The 23,179-nt window shown below is 39.4% G+C and overlaps 1 protein-coding gene across 3 annotated transcripts in view; it reads left to right on the forward strand.

Annotated features, from left to right (window-relative positions):
* exoc6 (exocyst complex component 6) overlaps positions 1 to 22,798 on the forward strand; it is a 43,382-nt gene extending 20,584 nt beyond the window's left edge. For 2 of the 3 annotated variants that reach the window (XM_061094667.1, XM_061094669.1), the window contains exons 13-23: positions 3,122 to 3,193; positions 3,301 to 3,398; positions 3,994 to 4,099; positions 4,472 to 4,581; positions 4,725 to 4,836; positions 4,928 to 5,062; positions 5,268 to 5,447; positions 9,588 to 9,729; positions 10,640 to 10,713; positions 15,835 to 15,947; positions 18,935 to 22,798. In XM_061094667.1, coding sequence (XP_060950650.1) covers positions 3,122 to 3,193; positions 3,301 to 3,398; positions 3,994 to 4,099; positions 4,472 to 4,581; positions 4,725 to 4,836; positions 4,928 to 5,062; positions 5,268 to 5,447; positions 9,588 to 9,729; positions 10,640 to 10,713; positions 15,835 to 15,947; positions 18,935 to 19,061 — 1,269 coding nt within the window. In that variant the 3' untranslated portion in view covers positions 19,062 to 22,798. The remainder of the gene's footprint in view (positions 1 to 3,121; positions 3,194 to 3,300; positions 3,399 to 3,993; positions 4,100 to 4,471; positions 4,582 to 4,724; positions 4,837 to 4,927; positions 5,063 to 5,267; positions 5,448 to 9,587; positions 9,730 to 10,639; positions 10,714 to 15,834; positions 15,948 to 18,934) is intronic. The other variant, XM_061094670.1, reaches the window with a different exon arrangement.
* Positions 22,799 to 23,179: the final 381 nt, after the last annotated feature.

The raw sequence follows: 23,179 nt of genomic DNA on the forward strand, positions 1-23,179 counted from the left end.
ACACAAAAGCATGCACGCACGTGCCACACACACACAGACACACACACACAAGCATGCAGGGCGCACACACACACATACAGCCAGCAGGGAGTTGATTTTAAATGAGAAGGAGACTGTTGAGAGTTAAGAGAGATAATAGAGCCTGCTGTGGATCTATTTATCCTGGAAGAGCCTTCATTCACAGTCTGACACACACACACACAAGCACACACACACACACACACACACACACACACACACACACACACACACACACACACACACACACACACACACACACACACACACACACACACAAACGGGACACTGTGGAGGTCAGTGCACCCACATACACACCACTGATGTCACTCTCAAGAGAAGAGGTCAAAACACACATACGCATGCAGCCAAAGAGGAGGTCATTGGGGCCTTAATGAGAGACAGATTGCAACAATAACAGCAGATTAAGAAGGCATATTCCTGACCACTGGGTTCCAGTCAGTTGTAAATGACTCAGAGGATTATGCTAACAGGTCAGAGAATGGGCTGCACAGCATGGGATGAGAAGATAAACAAAGGACCTATGTCCCCCCTGGCCTGCAGCCCCTCTGCTGGGCCACAGTTCAGGCAGTGCCACTCAGGTTCCTGCACTAAGAGCCACTGCATTGTCAGCCCACAGAGAAAAAGTAAGCCAACCCGCCACTAATTCACTGTAAACATACAGAGAATGTTGTGTTGAATCCTGTAATAAATGTTTACGGTTCTCCCAGGATTTGATCAGTAAAAAACTCTAAATACACTATTACCAGTTCTGTGCACCATCAGTAATAACATCAAATAAAAATAATACACTTACATACTGCAGCCTGCAGGACTGAAACATTATTCCATATTCATATACATTAATGATCATGATATGGAAGCTGTGGACTAATATAGGGAGGATACATCCTTGCTACTGCTGTGATGTGCTGCTGTTTAGTGGAGTCTCCAGCTGATTGTTGACGTGATTGTGTGTGTTTGAGTAAACAGAGAGGCTGGCAGCCACTGCTTTACATCAGACCTCAGGTTGTGTTAATTGACTCGGTTGATTTACACACTCAACTCTTTTTCTCTCAGGGTCATAAATCACTCCGTCCTCCTGAAAAATAGAGCCCCTCCCTCCTTAGGGACTGTTGTTATTTCCGTCTAGCTTTTACTATAGACGTTTTCAGACATGACCTGCGTACAGACTGTCCGTAGAATTGGGTCCAGACTTCCTGTGAATGTGTCCTTTCACACATTTGCAGCGAGAGATTCTCTGCTCAGACAAGTTTACAAGAACCCATAACTCTACTGGCATTCAGGTGAAGGGTGGTTCATCAGGCAGAGGCAGGATGTAAAGTATTAATTGTGCTAACATGTGTCGATCATGCGTCGGCCCTTATCACCAAAAGCTCTCTTGCCATCTTCATCAGTGGCCCCGTCACGTGGGGGTGTTGAAACCATTATCCTGCAGAGGATCTCCTGCTGTGTTGTCACATGGGCTCCTCTGGACTTTCTGCAGACTTTATATCAGGGGACTGGCTGGAGAAAGTTGGCCGTCTCTGACCTGGCCTTCTAGTATAAAGTCAGGGGAACCTCCACTGGAATCACCGCAAGCGAGTGGGGATGGGAGTTGATGACGGGTTCTAATGCGTGACAGATGCAAAAAAGACAAACTCAAAAAGAAAACAATTATCTCCCGGTGGAAAAGTGTAGACATACACGTAGAAGACACAGACGAAGATGTCAAGTGAGTTTGTGGTGATAATAATAATAATAATAATAATAATAATAATAATAATACAGACACCGGTGTACGTTGTTGTCAAGAAAATCAAGTGAGAGTTTAAAGGTCACTTCCTGCCTCCGGCTGCTCCTCTCAGCTGCTTCAGATCTCTCCTGAATAATCCAGAGGGTTTGTTGCTGTTGTGAACGTGTCTGTGCAGAGACCCTACCGCTGTGTTGTGCATGTGTGAAAGACAAACTCTGGGTAAACTCCGTAGCCAATTTTCCGGATCTTACACTCAGGTCATGCCTGAAAATGTCTGTACAGTCCCTCCACAAAATGTCTGGAGGTTTTCTAGAGTTCAGAGCATGTCTTAAAGCAGCTTGACTTTACAAGGACAACTGTGGTTTGACTCTTACTTGAAGTTATGGTAATTTTCAATGCAATGAAGCCGGAACTATGACTTTGCTGCCGCAGTCACTATTCCCTACATAATAAATACTTTAATCTAAATAATTAGCATTTTTGCCATTTTCCATTCCTTTTGGTTGAATATCAAGAGCTCAGGATAAGTACGCTTATAAAATGGCAGGTGTTACATAACGTGCATTGTAAGGTACATTTTTGTGATCATGAGTGATGTTGGCTGAGCTTTAACCATTGCTGGTAGATTTTGCAATCCAAGTTTTGTCATTTAAATTGAAAGAGCATAACATGGAAGGCCAAAAGTGAAGGATTGACTTCAAGGAAGTTAATGTTGCTTAAGTTGATTTAATGTTATTAAGAAGCACCTGGGGGTTGACGATCTTGATGGCAAACTGCCTACAGCTTTACTAATTACTCTGATGGTCGCACACATTGTTATTCAGTGTTTCAATGACTATAAAAAATGTCAAAAGCATTTTGGCAATACCCCCAAAAAAGTCATACTAACTCATTTTAGTTGACAAGTTGTCTGCAAGTTGCAGATTAACAGACTCAGTCCTATTATATGAGTAATAATTAATAATTTATAACCCACATGCAAATATTGGACAGCCACTGCCTTGACTCATATTTTTGATGATTAGTTCAGGGAAATGGAAGACAGTGAGGTAATCTGAGTAGTTATGTTAATTTTTTGTGTGTGACTTAATTCACCATGACAGATGTTGAATAAATAAAAATGCTCCCACACTCAAAAAGCTTGAGCTGGAGGCATCATGTTGTCTGAGGGATTGTCTGTCTGTCCGTCAGTACTTGCATAAACCTGTCTCTCTGTCTCTGTCTACTTCTTTGTAAATTAGATGTTTACAAATCTTATTAGCATTTCTTCAAAAGGGATCATCTTGTTGTTGCTACTGTTCTCACAGATACTTTTTGTGATGCTGAATATTTGATATCTATCTCCAGTCTTACTGTGAGGACCCAGACCTGGTCCTGGAGCTGAAGAACCTCATAGTAATCTTCGCTGACACACTACAGGTTGGTCCAGAGCTGACCTCATTTGAACAGCTTGTAAATCTGAAGTGTTTAGAACAACTGACATGAACACACTTTGTTTCCTGTACTGTCTGTGTGTGTATGAACAGGATTATGGTTTCCCAGTGAACCGCCTGTTCGACCTACTTTTCGAGGTCAGAGACCAGTACAATGAAACTTTGCTGAAGAAGTGGGCCCTGGTTTTCAGGTGGGCTTTGCTGATGTGTCACTGTCTCTGATTGTATTTCTATGCATCATTATATGTGAGAGATATTGCATAATTTTTTGTTGAAAAAAACGTGCAGTTGTATTGTTTATCATATGTTTAACAAGCTTTACTCATTTGCACAGTGCATGGAAAAAGACAAAGCACTCTTAATAGATCAAATCTCAACACATCTAGTATTAAGAACAGCTTTATTTGGCCACCACGACACTTCTCATTCTCACAAAAAGTTTGCTTTCAATACTTTATTTGTTCTTTAATTTGATAAATTAAATTAGTTGAATCTGTTTGTTTTACAAGATTGTTACTTAACCATCTTAGCTGAGGCCCCTCCTTAATAACAAAAGCTGTCAGATAAAGGGGTGTTTCTTTCCTATTGTTGTCTTTGTTTAAATATTGGCAGTGATTGTTGTCACTGATTACTACAAGATAATACACCCAAAGCATGTTTTCTTTGGAGGAAATTTGATGTGAACCACCAAAAACATATTGTGTAGAAGAAAGAAAGAAAGAAAGTTCCACTACTCCTACCAAAAATGTAAGTGTACACAACACTAAACAGTGTTCTTTTCCACAGGGAGATCTTTGAGTCGGATACCTACAGTCCCATCCCAGTGGAGACAGAGGATGAGTATAAAGTGGTTGTCAGTCGCTTTCCCTTCCATGATGCCGAGATAGAGAAGGTAACAGCTTCAAGTACCATATACTCTTACGCTCTAGCTTTACATTGAATGCATTTTATTACTTAATTCTACACACATATAGACACATACCAGAGAAGTACAAAGTTAGTTAAGAGCAAATATTCACAAAGCAAATGTTCAAATATTTTGGTTCATCAGATGATCATGGCAGTCTTGGTAATTCACAGAAAATCATTTGAGTTATAGCATTTTGAAGAATGGACGCGGGGGTTGTCATTTAATTATTACAATTAAACATAAAAAAAACTGAATATCTTTAGAAGCAGAGTTTAAAATGACTAACTTACTAATTAGTGAGTCCTTTAATGCCAGTTCTGTGTTTTGTGAACGTGTGTCTGTGTCCATATGCAGCAGGACTTTCCGAAGAAGCTGCCAATGTCCCAGTCTGTCCCTGTGATCTACACACAGGTCAAAGAGTTCATTTATGCCAGCCTCAAGTTCTCGGAGTCACTACACCGCAGGTATGTCACTGTATAATTACCTTAAGCTCAGTGTGAGTTATTCATGATGGAAACTAGAACACTTCCATATACGTTGAGTCTTGCCTGATTATATATATCTTGGTTGTGCAGCTTGAGAACTGAAATTTAGTTTGTGTATCCAGTTCAACAGAGATTGATGACATGCTGCGGAAATCCACCAACCTGCTGCTGACAAGAACACTCAGCAGCTGTCTGCAAAACCTCATCAAGAAACCTCACATAGGACTGACTGAGGTGGGAACAACACTGCTGTTACTAGTCAGTTGCACAAAGCAACAGAGGTTTGAGATATGTTACGTCTGAAATTGCATCATTCTTTCTATAGCTGGTGCAGATCATCATAAATACCACCCACCTGGAGCAGGCCTGCAGGTATTTGGAGGAGTTTATAACAAACATCACCAATGTCTCCCCTGAAACGGTACACACCACAAGACTCTATGGCTTATCCACATTTAAGGTAAATTGAATGTGGACTCTTCTTTGTGTCTTCATTTTGTCTTTGTGTTAACTGTGAAGTTTGTTGTTAGAATAATGTCTCATTATTGCTTTCCATTATATCCAAAATTCTACACACAAGCCCAAATGGTTTTATACAAACACTATTTCTGTTGTTTTTGTGAAAGAGATTTTTTCAAGTCTGACAAATTGCGAATGTTTTTCAGGACGCTCGTCATGCTGCAGAGGGAGAAATCTATACCAAACTCAACCAGAAAATTGACGAGTTTATCCAGCTTGCAGACTATGAATGGGGCATGACTGAGTCAGATGGTCGCGCATCTGGATACCTCATGGATCTGATCAACTTCCTGCGGTCCACCTTCCAGGTCTTCACACACCTTCCAGTGAGTCTAATCCCCCTACTAACTTTGACCCACTGAACCCGGCACCTCTCTCTGTGGGACATTGTCTTTTTGATTTTTGGCTTTGAATATTAGGAATGTGATAATTCCTTCCTTCTTTCCGTGTTCCATCAATCCCTGTCTTGCTACATCACGTCCCTATTAAAGTGTGTCTACTATCTGAAAGTGAATTGATTTTGTGATTTTGCAGTTGAACTGAGTGTGTTGCATTGGTGGTCTGTGGTTATGCATGGGAACAGTGCTGTTACTGACTCATAGGGTGCCATCATCTATAACTGGATGAGGCACATTTGGAGATAGTAAAGTTTGAAGGACTTGGTCAGTCAATGTGTGTTTTGGCTGCCAGCTGCAGCCTGTTGGTTGGACCGCTATGGACCGCCTGCCTGCTTTTCTCTCCACCCTGTCCGAATTTAACTCAGTTTTATGTTTCCCAAGAATATCTTTTGTCTCCCATCCACACCTTCTGCAGTAGAACTGTGCTTGAACTGATTTGCTTTACTCCTTTATTATGTTGACTTGTTAAGCATGCAAAATATCGCTAGTTGAATTTACCTCCTCCAGTCCATTTATTGTTGCCACCTTTCTTTTCCTGTCCTTTCCTTCCTTCCCTCCCCCTCTTCCATTTTTGCTTGGTTTGGGGTTGTCTGCTCAGAATAACAACAATGACCATGCCTCGATGTCGGTGAGTATTCCTGCCTGACTGTTACAAAACTGTGCTGCCATCTGACAGGCAGTGGGGAGATGAAAAGCATGCTGATGTTTGACAGTGGAAGTTCCACTACCCCGGGCTTGTTGGTTGGTCTGGCTCCTTTTGTAACACTTAGTGAAAACACTTGAAGAAAAGTGTTAACATTTACTTTTTTGCTTTTCAGCTATTTATTATTCAACTAATACATACATTTTTTTAAATCCTTAATTAATTCCTGTGCTTTTTTGTCTAATCAGATATTGGGGAGATATGAAAGGTTGTTATATAACTATTGAGTGAATGCATTTGGGATGCATATTGTATTTAAATCGTACATCCTTTGCTTTCATATGACGTCATTGTACAGTTTGTGTTACTTAAAGAAGTAAAAGCACACTTCATAGAAATGCTTTTGAGAAAATGCTCAGCCCCCAGTTGTTGATACAGAGAAGCAGGAGACACATGTACACAATGAGTTGGAAAAGCTGCAAACGCTGTTGCAATTTGCATTTGACTTCATTCCAACTTGCTGCCAAGGCAACGGGACTGCATACACTACAAGCTTTTTTTTTTTAGAAGGTGTTTACACACCAAAACATTGCACCAAAAAAGTGCTGTTTGTTTTCGTAAAGCTTTCTGTCTAGTTTATAGTGAAGAAAACAGTAGGAAAGCATGTCCTCTCTGTCCTTCTTCACCCTTTCTGTTAAGCAGCTTTCAGACATGCTCTGATTTATGGACATTCTCCGGAGGGGCTGTATGTGAGAATGAAAAATGTGCGCATGAGAGCCTATATGTACTTTCCCCGGAATTTTTACAATCAGCCTCCTGGTAAAAACTCATCAGCAGGATTCACCTTGAGCGAGTGGGCGTGTTGACGACTTTTCAACCATGCAACAAATGCAAAAATAAAAAAAACTACAAATATCTAAGGATGAAAAAGCGTTAAGAGTGAATAGGCAGGTTTTAATGCTGCGCATCATTTATCACTGCTGTCTTTCTGCTAGTCACTTATTAGCATGAAGGATAGTAACAGAGATGTTGTTGGGCTGCAACAAAGGAAGTTAAACACTCACTCATATACCTTTGATTACACAAATTACTCTGTATAATTTTCCACATAACCCCTGTGAGACTTATTGCATGATTATCTGTGAGAATGACTTGTGTTGATCTGCTGTCCCTGTTCACCTCAAACATTTAACTCATACTTTGAAGTTAAAACCTGACTGCTCACAAAAAGAGCAAAGTCAAGAACACATCAAGTAATGGAAAAACTCACAATTCAATTTCAATTTGGAGTTGTAAACATGATGCTGTATAAGTATGTGAAGCATTGTATGTGTATGGTTATTGATTGATATTGTGTTGTGCCTCATCTGCATGTGTTGGAATCTGGTTTTAATTGTGTATGGTGTTTTGAAAAGATCACATCTTGGTATATTAACGGCACCGTAAACAATGTTATATCTCATAGTGAGAGATTTCAGTCATCAAAGCATGCTTTATTATATATTTGTGACACGTGAAATGTTGAATGTCTTAAAAATATCCAGTATAGATTGAATTGTTTGATGCGCAAGGATTGCTTTTGCACAGTAGCTGTTCATTACGTTAGTCCAGGGGTTGGGAACCTTTTCATCTTTTGAAGTGGATGAATTGTCCTGCATTATGTTAATGCTATTAATTAGATTAATAGCAAATGTAGGGCTGGGCGATATGTCATATCGATATCAGTCATATCGATATATATCACGATATAAATCAAATCACTATTTCAGTCATTTCTGCTTCAGAAGGTAAAAAAGATAAGCGATATTACCAAAGTAGCCAAAGTATCTGCACTTCCTTTTCCTCTTACCCTTCTTTTCAACAATGTCCTCGTCTTTTGAGCCTTGATCTATGTTCGTTGGCGTAGTTTTCTTCGTTCGAGTTTTTGTTAACATTGCTATTGTCATTTTCTCTTTTATCTCCCTCACACGACTGTTGTACTCATAGGCACGACTGCAATAGCACACACTTTAGCACGTGTGCTGCTACCGGCTGCTACTTCTACGCTCTGTACTGTGTGCGTCACCCTAACCTGACGAGGCTTTAACTCTATTCCAACCATATGATTGAATTAGCGTGGAGCTATTCGTTATTATTATTGACTTATATTCCTTGTCGTCTGTAAAAACACGGATGGGTATATGAGTTATATCGACCATGTCTTATATTTCTATTGAGGAAAAGTTATTCTGGGATCATTATCTTTAGCATTTTATCGCCCGGCTCTTAGCACATTATACAAACCTGTTTGCTAAAGCTTTTCTTTATTAATTCATAACATATTTCATGTAAATGACTCACAGATGTACAATTTGTAATTGGGAACATTCTCTTAGCTTTAGAAGTATGTCTTGTATCTACATTAATCAATGGTCAGTGGTCATTGATGTTATTTCCTGTTGTGTTTGCCACTGAAGGAAATGTCATTATCAGTATAATCAAGGCAAAGAAACGTAAAAAATAAAAAAAATTGGATGATTGAACAGCGCATGAATCCATGTATCACGATCTCAGCACTCTGTATCCCTGAAAGTTTTTAACAGTGGGAGGACATGTCATCTGTCTTTATTTACAGTCTATTGACTGTGCCAATAAAACCTTTTCAACATCATGCATAATGTTTAAAGCTTTGTGCACCACTTAAGTGTCTGCTCTGATTTAATATATATATATATATATATATATATATATATATATATATATATATATATATATATATATATATACTGTAGAGTAGGTTGACTGTGCATGCAGTGAGTGCTTTCTCTCTATACTCCAGTCTTGTGCTGCCCTTTCAGAGGAAAGTTCGCTCAGCATTTTAGGAGCAGAGGTTTTTTTTGGGGGGGTTACGCAGAAAAGTATGTGTCAAAAAAACGTTAGAACTTACAGCCCATATGTTCCTGACCCCTGGGCTAATTAGTAGATTTAATAAATTGCTGACTGCTTTTGATTTTTTAAAATCTAGAATTCAAGGTGAAGCCAAGACCTAACGCTGAATTATATTTTTTCATCTTTGCTCTTTATCCCCTATATCTATTTTTCTCCTGTATATTCTTCTCACAAACGTTTCTCCTGGTCTTTTGCCATTTAACCTTTTACTCCTTTGCCAATTGGCTCAAACTTTCTCTTTTATATCTCTTCACTCTCTTCCTTTTTACTCATCTGCCCTTCCTACTCGCTTTATCCTGACCAAATCATTTCTGTCCACAATGTCCTCCTCCCTTTTTTTTATTCATGTTCACCCCTGTCAATGACCTCATTCAACCTCTTTTCCTTCCTTTGTTTCCTCATTCTCTTTCCTCATCCCCATCCGAATCTTTCCCACACGTTTCCATCTCTTCCCTCTGTCTTCACACCTCTCCCTCCCGCTGTCTCTCTCTCTGCAGGGTAAAGTGGCCCAGACAGCTTGTATGTCAGCCTGTAAGCATCTCTCCATATCACTGATGCAAATGCTGCTGGACACGGAACTCAAACAGATCAGTATGGGAGCCATTCAGCAATTCAACCTAGATGTCATTCAGTGTGAATGTGAGTATAAATATGTGTAATAGTTAGGTTTATTTAGTTAGAGCTGGAAAGACATCATTTTAATGCTAATTGATTTATTAATTGATTTTTTTAGATCTCTGACTGACAGGAAAAACACATTTCCAATATCTGTTTTAAACATGTGTGAAAGCGAAAGTTAAAATGTACATTGAGGTACATGCATACATGTAATTGGTGCAGTCACTGCAGATATTTTTGTGAAATGTACTGTAATTGTCTTCTTAGTGACAACAGAGTGGCAAAACTTATTAATCAAAGAGAAATGTGGCCCATAAGGAATAATATTTGGCCTACAGGATCCTTTTAATATCTTCATTTTTATTTAACCACATTGGACTGAAACAGACATTCACAGGTGTCATGGATCCTGATCCCCATCATGGCAACAACGTACATAAAATCACTTCCTATTTAACAATTTCTCTACAAAGTAAAAGCACAACTATCATTGTTTCGTTTTATTTTTGCTGTTATGCTTTATTTCAAGGAGAATTACCTAGCTTTTATATTGAAAAGTTGCGAATTTTGCAAAAAAAATGCTTGTCAAAGTACTGAGAAGTTTATTTTTATTAAAGTGTCAAATGTTTTGCTCAGTACATATCACATCATTAAAAATTAGAAACATTCTGATGTCACAGGTCATTCTAATTTATTGATTAAAGTTGCCGGCTTAAGAGGAAGTGGTCTTTATTGGCATGAAGCAGGTAACACGGTGCATTTGTAAGACTGATGTGTGTTCCTTTCGTGACTTAGCTCCGAGTTTAAATAGGGTACATAAACACTGTCGTTTTACATGATCCCAGTTGTAAAAAGAAGATTTGGAGCTGCAATTTTTGACACTAGCTTTGTGTACTGTATACTGCAAGTTTTAAGTTATCTTTTTTCTCAGTGTTTGCCAGCTCTGAGCCCGTCCCTGGTTTCCAAGGAGACACACTCCAGCTAGCCTTCATCGATCTACGACAGGTAAAGTTTCTCCCTGAGCTAAAGTTACTTGTTTAAACAGACTTATCAGCAAACGTTTGTTGTTATTTCATTAAAAGCTCACATTTTCTGCTCGATTTATCCAAATCATCTTCCAGTATGTGTAATGTGTTTCTCCTACATACATTTTTTTTGTACTTCAGCTGCCCCACGTTTCACCTCACTTTATCACAACCAGCAATATTGTGTTTCACTGGCCTTTTCAACTTTCACCTGTACTGTAGTTCACCTGCTCATGAAAACAGCCCCCCACCAACCAGGCACACACATACACACACACACACACGCACACACACACACACACACACACACACACACACACACACACACACACACACACACACACACACACACACACACACACACACACACACACACACACACACACACACACACACACACACACACACACACACACACACCCACACACACGCACACACATTGCCCCCCTTCCCTTTTTGTTGTAAACACCACTGGTATGTAAAGTGCTGCTTCGTCTCATTAACTTGAGTCTGTGTTGACCTGTTAATCTGAGCCTGAGGTGGAGGCTTAGTGCTTCATCCAGTCCAGGTCACCGCACTATACTGAGGGAGTTTCTTGAAATCACTGCAAGCCCACTGAAAAAAGTAAGATCGCGACTAGTAAAGTACTGTGGATGAATCAAATTTCCCTCTCTATTTATTAAATTAAAATCTTAAAGCAAAACAAAGGAAAACCAGTAGTAAGCAATGTGCACATGAAGGCATATTGCTAGATTTATGTTATACATAGTGTGTGTGTGTGTAGTATTGGTGTGTTTCTTGTGTTAACTGAGTCCAGGGGCTTTTAAGGCCTAAAGGAGGTTTCAAAGCTGACATGGCATGACGTGAGTTAAATTCAGGTTTTAAAGACTTGAAAGGGTCTTATTTATTTAGCTGACCTAAGTAAGATTTATGGGCGTCATTTCCTGATAAATCCATGTCATGTCATGAAAAGGATAACAACGTCTTAGTTTCAGTCAAGTCGCAACATGTGAAATATTTCAACAAGCAATTCAACATATATGTAAAGCTAAAGCTCCAAATATAAATAAATAAAGAATGAATATTTTGAGTTCTTTCAGGGAAATCCTACCAGAAATCAGCCGCTGAGTATAAGTTTTACACAACTCGCACTGCAACTTACCTACAATAGTTTCATTAAAAGAATAGAAAATAAGAAATAGAAAAAATTGAAGGACTTAATTGATGATCCAAACGGTTGATTTATATTATGTTGACTGACTTATCCACAAAATTTAAGGTAAAATGTTGAACTTTGCAATGTCTTTTGTATTATTATTATTATTATTAGTAGTAGTAGTACTAGTAGTATTATTATATTTTTTATATTTGGATACAAAAATGGTTTCGTTCCAAATACAATATATTTTTCAATCTCGACAAATTGCTTAAATGCCTAAATTCCCATACAAAATGTATATTATTCTGAGGAGACCTTAGGTTTCCTGTGATGCACCTCATTAGACAAGATGTGTCCACGTTCTCTTTCATACATGCTGCTTGGTTGACCTATTAATCCCAGCCTTGGGTAAAGGGGTTTGGAGGCATCCATAGGCTGAGGTTACACACAGGTCATCCTTTTACTTTCTCTTTATCTTATGGCTTTAAATTTCTAAGCTGTAACTGCATTTTAGATTGTTATCCTGTAAGCCTTTAGTGACTGAAAAGCAAAACTTGTGTGTGATAGAGGGAATTTCTATAAAGTGCTGGAGATTTGAATGGATTTTTGTAGTTGTTGCAGTAGGGTTGATGTTAATGTATCAATTAAAACCATTCACAGTTAATAACATATCACACCTCAGTCATTAAATGCGCCATTTAACAAAATGGTCTTAAATAACCTGTAGGTTTTGTTATTGCTATATAGTTAAGATTAGCTTTACCAACCAATCAGAAATGTAAGTGCAGCATGCAACTTAATTTATACTAACCAAGAGGAGTCCATGGTGTAATGTAACGTCAGAGTTAACTCTCATATTGCTTCTATTACTTTACTGCTTCTCCTGAAGTTAGCCTGCTAAGGAGCTAGCCCCAGTCTGTCTCGTCATTGTAGCTTCCAGCCTGCCCTGAAGACATAGTGTTGCTCAGAGGACATATTATAACCTCACCACAATTACATTCAGAGATATCCTACAACTTAAAAGAAACTAGCTCATTTATGGAGGGTTTTTTTAATGACAATTTTCATTTCTTTATGTGTATGAACTATTTTTTGTTTTAATATGCAAGTATTTTTCAGGCATTTTATTTTTATAATACCTAATTGTACTATTTGAATCCATATAATACATGCTCAAACAAACATATTGTTATAAACATTGACCAAGTCAGTGAGCTGGATTACTTAATGCCATGACTGTACTGTGGGAAGCTGTGCATCTTCTGGTCCACAAAAATCTTGTTAAAACATATACATGGATTGAGTCAGAGTGTATTCAGAGTGTTTTACTCTATAACGGATAAGGAAGTGTTCCAAATATTATTTTTTTGTAACATATACAACATATAGACATTGAAACTGTGTTGTGATATTTTTTTATCTTCTATTTTGCTGCGAACCGCATGCAGCACAGGGAGGATAAAAGCGAGACTCCGATTCTCTAGAAGATTAGCATTGCTGAGACACACCTGAGACTCCCGTCTGATGCTGTCTCATGAGTTCCTAAATGAAAAGCAAGACGTTTTGGGATGCACACATGCAGCTAATGCTGCTAATGTGACCCAGGCAATTTTCTGCAGGTTATACAGTTGCAAGTTGTGGTGGCAACATGCCAGTTCTTCACTGACACCTCACGTCTAATGAAGAACCCAGGAATCCATAAAACTCAGTTTCGGCTGCTTGTACCCCCGGCTCTGTACTCAAACTCATTTTAAAAATTGATGATGAGAGTTTGGCGCAAGCTGTGAACATAATGACTCCCAGTAGATCTTGTTCTGTATTCTTACCTGTGAACCCTTGCACAGTGACAGTGGACTACCCCTCACACAACACAGAGGTGTTTACTATTTCACTCGTATGATAACATGACTCAGCTTGCCCAGCAGGATCCTGTGAGATTACACACTGTTTTTGTCAGATATAGAATCACTTAAATCCCACAGGGGGAGATTTTCACCATTGCAGCAGCTGGATACAGGCAAGGTTAGATATCAAGAGAGAAAAAATATTAACTTCATCAGTCTGTTTACGTGAGGTTCACATTGTCAACATAAGATTAGTTTTGCAAATACAGCAAGCAACGGCTTGTTAGAAAGAAAAAGTACTGTCCTTTGGAGATGGGGGTTTGTGGGAACCGTGCTGGACTGAGAGCAGCAGTAAATACATGGCACTGCAATATGGCTCTTTTGAAACCTGAGGATGGTGCAGCCAATACGGAAGGAGCCGCTTTCTGCTGTTAAAGTGGGTCATTATTCTAAAATAACCACAACGAAGGGATCCTTAGCTGAAGTTCATGATTGATAAACTATCATCAGTATAGCTATCCATTTAGTTTGCACATCTGAAATGTCACTAATAATTGCACAAGAAAACTGTGTAGACAACTATAGCAAGAACTTCAGGCCAAAGTCGAACAATCAAGTAATATGCTCCCAGGTCTCGATAATAAATTTGGTGGATACAATATGTCCATAACTATTAGAAATAATGATAGTTGCTAGTTGTAATTGTACCAAATCACTTGGATCCTATGAAGTGTTGTGAACTGTGGTGAGATCAGTGAGTGGCTTCCTCTACGTGCCTGCTCATCACTTAGCTCCAGGTGAGAATCGTGGCATTGTTGCTAAGCCCCTCTCTGTGTGTCAGAGTCTCTCAGTCAGCTGAATAATGCTATTATCACTAAGCTGTTCTTTCACCGCTCTTTCAACGTGACCCAAACACCCAGCTGTTTCACCCTGTGACATTAGCATACTTTGTGTGTGTGGGTGGGGCAGGGAGGTCATCTCCATCAGGTTATCCAGGGGTCGTGGGGTGGTCATTTTAAATGTTCCTGATCACACTTAACACTAATCATGTAGGAGAAGAGGCACCCCCCTTATCTTCTTCTCTCTGCAACTCTCAATCTTCTGCCTGCTCTCTGTGTCTCTGGCTACATCCACACTAATTTAGACATTTTAAACACTTAACTTCTGCTACATTTGTCAGCCATCCACACTGCTCCTAAGATTTTGAGCCCCTAAAATTTTGGAAATGCTGCAGGCCCTGTTTTAGTTTGAAAACCTGGAGGATTGGGTTTTAGTCAGGACGTACAGAAACTGACATTGACCCCACCCCATTCAAACCGGATAACAAGTGGTTAGCACTAAATTCAGGTCTGGATGCACCCAAGTGTGTCCGCAGTACATAATGAGATCCAATAACACCACATTTCAGAGGTGGTCATGGATTTAAGTGGCCACATGCTTTTTGCTGTGTGCAAAATACGTCCTGGGCCATATATGAAGATATTTAGTCTTTCATCATAGTAGATCATTGATTCATAGAGCTCATCCTGTCACATCTTGCTTTCTCGCTATCTCGCTCATGCACCGACACACCGGTCACCTCAACCTCCACAAGGAAAAAATTGGAAGGTGTCTCCCAAACAATCATATACAAGTGGTAACTCCAAACCTCTCTTTTCAGCCTGAAAGTTGACATCTCTGTATAGGAAATGCACAAGATCAAATGGAAGTCCAGTTTTTCCAGTTATTGGCACTAGCATACACCTAGCATATGAGATTCAGACCTCATAGTTTCAGCTGCCGTCACTATGAATCTGTTTCGCTTGATAGTTGCACCCCAGTTACTACCATAGATTTAATTCATTTTGTTGTTTAAATTATATTGTAGACCTATCTCATGATTGAACACTTACAAACAAGTTGTTAACCTATGACATATGGGTTGACCATGTAGTTTCAGGATTCTGGTTCTGGCCTCAACTTTGCAACAGTAAAACATCTCAGGAGTGTGAAAACTCCCAAATGTCCGTAGAATCAAGGACAGAATCAATTATGTGATGATCAGTGCTTCTCATTTGTTTATATCTAAACATTGTATACCGCTGTGTGTGTTTCATAGCTCTTGGACCTGTTCATGGTGTGGGACTGGTCAACCTATCTGGCAGATTACGGCCAGCCAACCTCCAAATACCTGAGAGTGAATCCAGCCACTGCCCTGGCTCTACTTGAGAAGTGAGTGCATTCCATATTGCAACACTACTCGGGACGTGATCTGTGAACCAGGAAACAAATCAGCTAAAATGTCTTTTGAACCTAAAAGTTTTCAGTGCCATTTTATTTAGACACTGATGAGTCAAGAGTCTGTGATTGGTTTCAAAGTTGCTCTCAGATTAATCTGGGTATATGGACTTGAATGTTTAAAAATTAAAATCAATCCAATTTTCTCAAAAAAGGCTTTAAGGTTCATGTGAATGTCCACGTCGAGCTCTTAAGGGGCTGGTGCATGTAGCCCAATGTTTGGACTGTGCATTGACTTTACATTCACTAGTTTGCATGCTCTACTTTAAATAAGGTCTCAATCTTGATTGAATTTGAATGTGGCTGCTTGTTTCCTCCCCCTCTGTTTTTCGGTAAAGATTTTCTAACTGCTCCTCTAAATCCTATTTTGTCTACTGTTTTTCCGCTGCTGCTACTCAGAGTCTACCGGGGGTAGGTGCAGCTTCCTATCCTTTTTTTGTCTTCTACACACACACTCTCACATCTAGGATTGATTCTACTTCCTATTCTTAAGTTCAGCACAAATGCTGCCTAATTGTTTGACTATGCGTAATCACATTTTTATAAACCAATTGTTAATTTTCATCTATTCAACTTTTTTTTACTTTTAGCATGGTTGATCATACAGTGCTGTGAAAAAGTATTTGCCCCCTTCCTGATTTTTAATTTTTTTGCATTTTTGCCACACTTACAAATACATTTTAATATTAGACAAAGATAGCCAGAGTAAATACAAAATGCAGTTTTTAAATGATGATTTCATTTATTAAGTGAAAAAGTCTATCCAAACCTACTTGGCCCTCTGTGAAAAAGTAATTGCCCCCTAAACCAAATAACTGGTTGTGCCACCCTTGGCGGCAACAACTGCAATCAGATGTTTGCGATAACTGCCAATGAGTCTTTCACATCGCTGTGGAGGAATTTTGGACCACTCTTCTTTGCAGAGTTCTTTTAATTCAGCAATATTGGATGGTTTTCGAGCATAAATGGCTTGTTTAAGGTCATGCCACAGCAATTCTATCGGATTTAAGTCTTGACTTTGACTAGGCCACTCCAAAACCTTCATTTAGTTTTTTATTAGCCATTCAGAGTTGGAAATGCTGTTGTGTTTCGGATCATTGTCCTGCTGCATAACCCAAGTGCGCTTGAGCTGGAGGTCACGAACTGATGGCCGGACATTCTCCTTCAGGATTTTCTGTTAGAGAGCAGAATTCATGGTTCCATCAATTATGGCAAGTCATCCAGGTCCTGAAGCTGCAAAGCAGCCCCAGATCATCACACTACCACCACCATGTTTGACTGTTGGTATGATGTTGTTTTTATGAAATGCTGTGTTAGTTTTACGCCAGAAGTAACAGGACCCAACCCTTCCAAAAAGTTCAACTTTTTTTTGATCAGTCCACAGAATATTTGCCCAAAAGTCTTGGGGATCCTCAAGATGTTTTTTGGAAAATGTGAGACGAGCCTTTGTGTTCTTTTTGGTCAGCAGTGGCTTTCGCCTTGGAACTCTCCCATGAATGCCATTTTTGCTCAGTGTCTTTCTTATTGTTGAATCATGAACACTGACCTTAACTGAGGCAAGTGAGGCCTGGAGTTCCTTAAGGCTCCAGTATGCTACTCCAAATCTGTTACGGACAGACGGACGGATCCGACTGACTCTTTCTCATTTATGCTTGTGCGAGGCTGGGGCGCTGAAAAACAATTCACCACCAGAACAGTAGGTGGCGCAATGGAAGACGAGCTTAGAGAAGCCTACCTCATGAGTTCTCAGAAGAAGTCCACGTTGTTTATTTACCTCCTCCCGGCTTTCCTCACACACAGTGAACGATTGCAACTAAATAAAATAAAGTGACGCCCAGCGGGTCAAAATGCTGATGTTATCGTTTCTTAGCGCAGCGGTTCCCCGGTCTTGTTCCGAACTGCGTTGCTAATTTCCACGGCTTGAAGCTACTAGGAGGCAGCTAGCTGCCCCCCCAGCTTCCACACACAGTCAGCAGGGACTCCCGATACTAACTACTACCCGTGTTTGCTTCTAACCTGACGGTATTTGAGAAACAGTGTCATGATAGCCGTGGAATTAATGTCGTGACAGCGGGTTTTTGCGCCGTTACCACCGCAGTTAGCATGGTGGCTAGCACGCTAGCGCCGTTATGAAAGTTCGTTATAACGTATGTGACCGTACACACATGCCGTTAGTGCTCTAACCAGCCCCCGTCAGCCGGACAACTCCGCTGGCTTAACACACTTGTCACATTAATCGTAGAATTGTAGTTGTGTTTGGGTTTATTGTGATATAGGGAATAGGCGCTCAGAGAGGGCATTTCTCTGTCCGGTTCAGTCCTTCGAACTGGGAACTGCATATAGGATATCATAAATAGTGAATAACAGATAAAAATATGCAACTGTAGCATAACGTTACAGAGGGATATATCCTGCTGTGTGATTACTACGTCTCACTCACTTTTATTCGAGAACTACCAAACCTACTAAGTAGGAAACAAGCAGGACACACTTTTATTTTGTATCTCTTTTTATCCCTTTCACTCTATTACATAAAATTTCGCGTTACATACATATTGTTTCCATGTTTACATAAGGTAGGCTCCTCACAACTTACTTCAGACTTTTTTAATCAACATTAAATCACTTATGTGTTTGGTTTGTTTTTTGTTTTTAAGTTATGAATAAACAAATGAAATTAACCAACTAGTTGCTGAGTTTGATTGAAATCTCTCAAACCCCCCCAAGTGAACCAGGTGCACCTTAAATATGCCCAAAACCAGCCCTCAAAAGAAAAGTCTTCCACCTCCACTCGTAGACAAAGCGTAATTTAAGTCTACTGACCTAAATTAAATTCATAATATCATAAGTTTCTTTTGTCACAATTAAGGCAGAGTGAAGAGAATACATCTGTCTGACAGCCTCTGCCTCTCTGTTTCCAGGATGAAGGACACCAGTAAGAAGAACAACATTTTCTCCCAGTTCAGGAAGAACGACAGAGACAAACAGAAGCTGATAGAGACTGTGGTCAAACAGCTGAGGAGCCTGGTCAACGGAATGTCCTCATGAACACACACGCACATATTGCTGTCACAAGGAGGGGATGAAGCATGCATGCAAACACACACAGACACACACACACAACAGGAAGAGACGGATGCCTGGCATACACACATACAAACACACACACACACACACAACGGCACAGCAATACACACTGTACAAGGCATGCAGGGAAATTAAGCAGACACAGGATCTGTATGAAGTCCTGTCCTCCCCGTACTGTTTAACTAGATTGAATATCCAATGTAAATAACACACACACACTTAACAGTTTTATTGGACTGAACAGTAAAAATGTTTGTAGTATTTTCATGATGATGATAAGACAAGCTATGTTTGTACATTGGTGAGAGTGCTATGATTGTAGCTGCAGAGGGAGACTGGTACAGCACAGGAAGTGACACTCCTAAGTACTGGCACAATGAGGTTAAGGTCAACAACACTTTCTGCCCCTCACGTAAATGGGATGAACCATTTCCTGTAGATACACCTGTGCTATAAACAAAATAACAGTACCTCTCTTCTAGATGGATGGTGTCTGGAACACATTGTTTAGCTTTTTATTTGGAGGAAATCATTGTTAATCTAGAGAGATGGACCTTATAAATGACTGTAATCAGATGAGTGTAATCTAGATTCCCTCATCTTAAATTATTTAATTTACTGTCTGGAGAAAATTCAGATGCTTAAAGAACTGTACAGATTTTGAGTGTAACGTTAAAATTTTTTATTTTCAATTTCAACCACACCTCTCGACAACAATTGGCTAAAGCAATCGTCTTGCTTGATGTTAGGACTTATTTCTCATGAATTCTTACCCATAACACCATTTTCTCTGTAAACGCGCCGACTAATTGACATGGATCATTTTATTCTGAATAGTCAGATAAACTCCCAGCACAATCATAATCATTAAGAAGCACGCTTGTGAAGCTTTGGAACTTTTTGGTGTGACCACATGTGCTGCAGATTCTGCTGGAAAATCTCACTGCTTCCACATGGTTTTCGCCTACTGTCTATGCCCCCAGAATTATGGGACTGTAGCCTTAGATGGCTCTGACCAAGTTAAGCTCATTGTCCCAATACCTGAACTCTTGTTACTGCATGTGTGTGTGTGTACATGCGTGTGTGTTTGTGTGTGCGGCCGTGCAAGTGTGTGAAATGCTTAGGTCATGGATTGGTGGAAGAATAGAGGAGTGGATGATGACGTCTTGAAAGACTGATGTTCATGAAAAGAGTGGAGTGTTGTCTTTTCTCATTTGTAGCTTTGTTTTTTTGTCTCATTTTCTTCTTCCTCCTCTTGTACATTTAAAATTTGCAGACAGACCCTCACAGTGACTCAACATGGACGAGTTTGTGATTGTGAGTCTTTGACTCCCAGGTTGAAGTTTGAGACGTCACATGTTTTCTGCTTGGAAGAATGTCATAAATAGAGGTGTTTAATGATTTGTGTGTAGAAGTTGGATCACATAACATAACATAACACCTGAACCAACTAATGCAATTCATGCAGACATAGGTCAGAACATTTCAAATTGTGATGCCAGCACATCAGAAGTATGCCTCTGTCACAGCAAGCTGACACCTGGTATTAAAATGCAGTCTGTATCTGGTTGCACAGCTTGCTCCAAAAGCCTGGTCCCACTATGTAAGATGTAAACAAATAGACAGAGCAGTGAGACCTCAGCCTCTGTTATTCTTCAGTATAATCTGTTGTGTAGTTTATCTGACAGCAGCGGCATAAAGGTTGTATTTTAACCCTTGTTTGATTGATTGTATGCAAAGACTAAAGGACAGATTACCACAGAACTTGTTTGAAGGATGTGTTATGAGTCAGGGAAGAACCCATTCAATTTTGTTGCAAATTTGGATCTGGGGGTTGATCCAGGATTTTTTTAACTTTCGATAACTTGGCGAGATAGGGTGATTTTTAACATTTTCACCTTCTTCCCAGAGAATAATTCATGGATCTTGATAGCAAACATGTCTATTTCTATGACTATGTGCAATTTAGTGCAGCTTGACTGAATTTAAGGGAACTGTTGGCCCTTGGTGGAAGTATGCGATTATAGTTAACCTATGTTTTCTTTCATTTCATAAGACAGTTGTGTCACAATATGTTTCCAGTATGCATTTCATTTGAGAAAGAGAGAGGGTATCCCTTCAGGAGAGTGGAGCAACCACATGACAGTCTTATTAGCCAAGCCAGGAATACTTCTAACAAGCGTCTCTACTGGCTGTGATTACATTTCTTTAGCTCAAATTTAAGTCACAGGCCTGTAATCAGATGTTGTGTTTCAGAGTCAGATGACATGTTAGTACTGGGTGGTACATTTCAGTGTTCACAGACCAGCTGGCAAGTCAAACACATCCTGGTCTAATCTGACGACCTTTAGCTGTACTCAGTGATTGCGACTAAAGCTTTGTTGGGCGACTCCATAGCTGTGAGGGAGGTTTCCTGTGGCAGGTGACAGAGCATGCCCTCTTCCTCCCTCGGTAAATCCTTCAGCTGTACAGTAGTGGACATTATTTATGCGAAGTTAATAGCTGTCCACCCAAATGATTTGATTCACACTTGTATTAATTAACTTATATATTTCACGTTCTTAATTCTTTCTTTTTGTTCCTCAGGGTGAAAATAAGCTTTAGAATAAAATAACCCACAGACATCCACAAAGCACAGCAATAATAATTGGTTCCTTTACAGCCTCACAGGCACGTTGAGTAATTAATTAAAACTTGCACAGGACTCCTGATAAAATCATTTTGTAATGAGACTGTTTCTATTATGTTTATGTTTCGGGTCTGTGCTCTACTTTTAGCATTTTTGCACTGAAGCTGATGATTCTTTTTATTTTTATTTGATTTTTATTTTGCCTTTTTAATAGTTGCTTGTAAATGCCACTGTATATACTGCATATTTTGTAAAGAAACTATTACAGCAGGTTGTCTGCAACAAACTGAACTGGAGGTTGACACTGTGATATGCCCCTCCGTCTACACCTACAGTAAATATGTAATTAATAAGATTCTGAATTTTCTTTGTTTGCTTACCTGGTGAACACAGATGAGTGCAGTATGAGGAGATCAGTGACTCATGTTGGTACCTTCTCTCCATTCAACACAGGCAGACATCCAAACTAGAGTGTGGTTACACTTACAGATCAGTTTTTGTGGCAGGGATTCTGGTTCTCCTTGCTGGAGGCCTGTGTCATTCAGTTCTCCATCTCCTGCAGGTATTCATGCCTAATTTACCATAAATTCTCTTATAATAGCCAATACTCGAATTACAGTCAAGTCTGAAATGTAAGCAGAACGAGTCTAAACAAATACAAGCTCGCTAAAGAACGTTGAGGATAGGTAAAAAATTATCAAATACTTAGGAAATATTGAAACTGTGCAGGTTCACTACTCTGTACCTGAGGGAAATATTTAACAAATAAATCTATGTGGATTTATATAATATAAAATGTGGTCACATAATCTCCTGCTGACTTGATCTGACCCTTTACTAGTACAAATTTACTAGTATAATGGCACAAATCAAGTTTTAACATAATTTATGTTAGTGATTCTTTGAATTCAGATAAAAGGTGGGACAGTTGTTCTTGCTTTAACAGAGATGGAGAGAGGGTACATGTTAACAGCTTTACCTTTGTTGTTCTCAGTGAGACACCCTGACCGTTTTCCTACTTTTGTCATTTTTATTTTGTGTGCTGTAATAAAAACATATTCAACAGGAATGTCTGACATAATGCTGATTTAACATTTTTCATTATTCATGGAGCCCTGTAGCGAGTTTTCCTGTAACGCTGCCATGAAAACAAGGGGTCATGAACTTTGTTGTGAATAATAAAGGTTAATCCGAGCTGATTACAAGTTGGCTCTGATGTAGTTTGGGTAATTTCATATGACATGAGAGGTGTAATCATGCAAAGGTTTGGGGTCACTGTTCTGTTCCTTAACTGGCAAATCAAGAAACAATGATAAAACATCTGTCATTTGTTTTCAGAATTTTCTGTGTCTCCATGTTCAAAGCAGTTTTGGGAAAATGTTGGCACTTGGGTAGAGCTGAGAAAAAGAAAAAAAAATGTCCATGAAGATAAGTATTGCACATCGATTTC

The sequence above is a fragment of the Limanda limanda genome, chromosome 21 (assembly GCF_963576545.1).
Source record: "Limanda limanda chromosome 21, fLimLim1.1, whole genome shotgun sequence".
NCBI lineage: Eukaryota > Metazoa > Chordata > Actinopteri > Pleuronectiformes > Pleuronectidae > Limanda > Limanda limanda.